At 53.2% G+C, this 3,163-nt stretch overlaps 1 protein-coding gene across 1 annotated transcript; it reads left to right on the plus strand.

The window, feature by feature from the left end:
- The first annotated feature begins 426 nt into the window (after positions 1-426).
- On the plus strand, positions 427-1,494 carry LOC120846230 (putative nuclease HARBI1). Its single transcript, XM_040217921.1, has 2 exons — positions 427-593; positions 1,176-1,494. The coding sequence occupies exons 1-2, from the start codon at positions 427-429 to the stop codon at positions 1,492-1,494; spliced, it is 486 nt and encodes a 161-aa protein (XP_040073855.1).
- The last annotated feature ends 1,669 nt before the right edge of the window (positions 1,495-3,163 follow it).

A 3,163-nucleotide genomic window follows, 5' to 3' on the forward strand; every position in this document is an offset into this window, starting at 1 on the left:
AAACTTGAGCCACTTGCTCGAAACGAAACTTAGTCTGGACTTGAGACTGAAACCGAGTCTCTGACTCAACTTGTGTCTCAAGCCGGGAGACAGTCCTGTAGCAAATTAGCTGGCGGCCGATTTAAGACCCAAACGGAGACCCAAACTGAGACAGTCTCAGCGGTTAGCCACTTGCTCGAAACGAAGAGCAAAATCGAGCCTCTGACTCAGTTCTAGTCTCAGATCGTGAGACAGTCACGGAGAAGGCTCACTGGCGTTCTAAGAGTAAACAAAATGTCGGACGTGGCTACGACAAGTCGGGCCCAAGCCATCTTTGCCGCGTGGACGGTGTCGCGGGACCGCGTATTCGGCGACCGCTTTCACTCCTTCGACGTTTTCGGCGAAAAGGGCCTCCAGCGTCGTTTTCGGTTTGGCCGCGATGGCATCATGTACATTGCCGACGTCTTGGCCAGCGACCTCACGCGACCAACGAGACGCAACCACGCAACCCCCGTCCTGATTCAAGTGCTCCTAGCGCTGAAATTCTTCGCTACCGGCACCTTCTTGATCACGGCGGGGGACTTTCTGCATCTGCACGAATCCACAACGTCACGGTGCGTGTGACGAGTCACCCTAGCTCTCGCCAAGCAAGCGCCGCACTTCATACGGTGAGAAGAAAAAAAAGTCCTAACACTAGCGTTTCTCTTTGCCAGTGGGCCAGTCAGCTGCTGCGTAATTTTGGATTGTGGGGAACAGAGACTTATTCAACTTGTTTCGTGAGAGAAAAGACTTCTTCTACTTGTTTTCGTTACAGAAAACCTTTTTTTTCACCAACATGCAGCGCCATTATTTCGCCCTCGATATACGTGCTCAAAGCGATGTTTGGTTATTACTACGGTCCGTAATGGTGGGGGCAGTTCTCGGCACTACTTTGTATTGTGGCGTGTTTCTCATTACGAAAAAACAACGTGTTTCACGACATGTTAGCGGGATTAACTGGTGGACACTGAAGAACGTTTCGGAAAGGAGGGTGCGTTTCAAAACAGTAGCGAATAATACGTACTGGTTCACACTCGATCGTGACAAGCTTCATGGGAACGGTCCGACTACGTCATAATCGAACATGTGCTAGATTCAACCAACGTTATAATTTATTTGGTTTCAATTGACAGTGTAAACCATATCTTCTACTTCAGGTGGCCAACAGCAGCGGAAGTCCCCGAACTGCAGCGGCAGTTCTACGCCGTGGACGGCTTTCCGGGCGTCGTAGGAGCCATCGACGGCACCCACGTTCGGATCCAAGGGCCACCGCTGCACGAGGAAGTGTTCGTGAACCGACACTTCTACCATTCCATCAACGTGCAGCTGGTGGTCGACGCGCGCTCAAGGATCCTCAACGTGGTTGCCAAGTGGCCCGGAAGCGTCCACGACTCGTACGTGCTGTCGCAGAGCAGTGTCGGGGAGAACTTCGCAACGGCCGCGTACGGCGGCCTCCTCATCGGCGAGAGCGGCTAGCCGTGTAGGCCTTGGTTGATGGCGCCTTCCCGATAGCCGACCACGCCGGCCGAGTGTGCGTACAACCAGACGCACGCAACGACTCGGTCCGTGGTCGAAAGGTAGGCTTTAGAGCTAGCTGCTCTCAGAGAAGACTAAGGCTATACGCACGACGTCGTGCACCTCGACCAGAGAATGGTAAACGCACGACGTAAAACGGTTTGGTTCTCGTATAAAAAAGTGAAAGTCGTTTACAACTCCCTGTAATGCCGCATTGGAGCGCAGCTCTTGAGGAGGAGAGAAGAGTACTGAGGGGAGGGTGGACCCCTCCTCCTCCTCCTCCTTCTCCTCCTCCTCCCCTCATTCTTTTGTAGCGAACAAGCGGGCAACACCATCTACACCGTACAGCAACGTGCACCAACGCACGCACTGCGAACGAGGCAGGAGCCTCGCACCACGAGCGGCACACACGCGACACAGAGCTCCGATGGAATACGCCGGCTGGAACCCAGGCTCGTCTCACCCGACATAGACATTATCTCGGACTGGCCCGTTTGTAAATATCTATATTTAAATTTTGTAAATAATAAGTGTGTCAGCAAAGAATGCCTCTCGGTATGTTGACCACAAATTGGTGACCCGGACTGCCAGATACCTTGGATTACGTGCCTCCAGCTCCGAGACGTCCCACCCCGATGGTCACGGAACATCAGATGGCGATGCAGCGGCCGGGTCTGCAACCTTCTCTTCACACGCTGCCACCATCCACCTGAAGCTTCCCGATTTTTGGACAAATGATTCAGAACTTTGGTTCCTTCACGCGGACGCCCTTTTCCGCAACAACCGCATCAATTCTCAGCGAGCCAAATTTGATTATGTCGTGACGGCCCTGCCCCAGGCGACCACATCAATCGTAAGAAATCTCCTCCGCACTCCTCCGGAAAATCCTTACGATGGCCTAAGGGATGCGTTGATCCAGCGTACTACCACCTCCGAGCAGAAATGGCTGCAACAGTTGCTGACCGCCGAAGAACTAGACGACCGCAAGCCGTCCCAACGTCTTCGTCGCATGCAGCAGCTACTAGGAGATAGAGCCGACAACCTGGATAATTCACTCATCCGAGAGCTCTTTCTCCAAAGGCTTCCCAATAACGTGCGCATGATACTTACAACATCCGACACAACGTCCTTGGAAGCGCTAGCACGCATGGCGGACAAGATCATGGAGGTTGGTTCCCCAGCTGTCTACGCCACCCAACAAGTGCTTCCCATGCAGCAGGTTCCACCTCTCCCCACCGACATGAAGCTTTTTGAGATCATCCATCGTCTCTTATCAAAAGTCGACCAACTATCGGTGCAGGTTGCCGAACTACGAGCGTCGACCACCTTTCGTCCTCGGTCTCGCTCCTCCAGTTTCCACCGAACCACTGGAGGCAGAAGCTCTCCAAACCCAACACACCGCATCTGCTGGTACCACAAAAAGTTCGGTGATGCGGCAAACAACTGCTCGCCACCCAGCTCTAGGGGAAACGTGAGAACACCACGTTAAAGGCGGCCAATGTGGTGATCCCAGAAAAGAGCCGTCTTTTCTTCATCACTGACAAAACCACCAAAATTCGATACCTCGTGGACACCGGCGCGGAAATCTGAGTTTATCCTTCAACTCCGGGTTGTTCCTCAGGCCATCTTC

The sequence above is a fragment of the Ixodes scapularis genome, unplaced genomic scaffold, assembly GCF_016920785.2.
Source record: "Ixodes scapularis isolate PalLabHiFi unplaced genomic scaffold, ASM1692078v2 PGA_scaffold1__304_contigs__length_218370807, whole genome shotgun sequence".
NCBI lineage: Eukaryota > Metazoa > Arthropoda > Arachnida > Ixodida > Ixodidae > Ixodes > Ixodes scapularis.

Bases quoted from the DNA above. Each gene is read 5' to 3' on its own strand.
- LOC120846230 (XM_040217921.1), top strand. From the start codon at position 427: ATGTACATTGCCGACGTCTTGGCCAGCGACCTCACGCGACCAACGAGA. The intron at 594-1,175 runs GTGCGTGTGACG...CTTCTACTTCAG, and splicing joins CACGAATCCACAACGTCACG to GTGGCCAACAGCAGCGGAAG.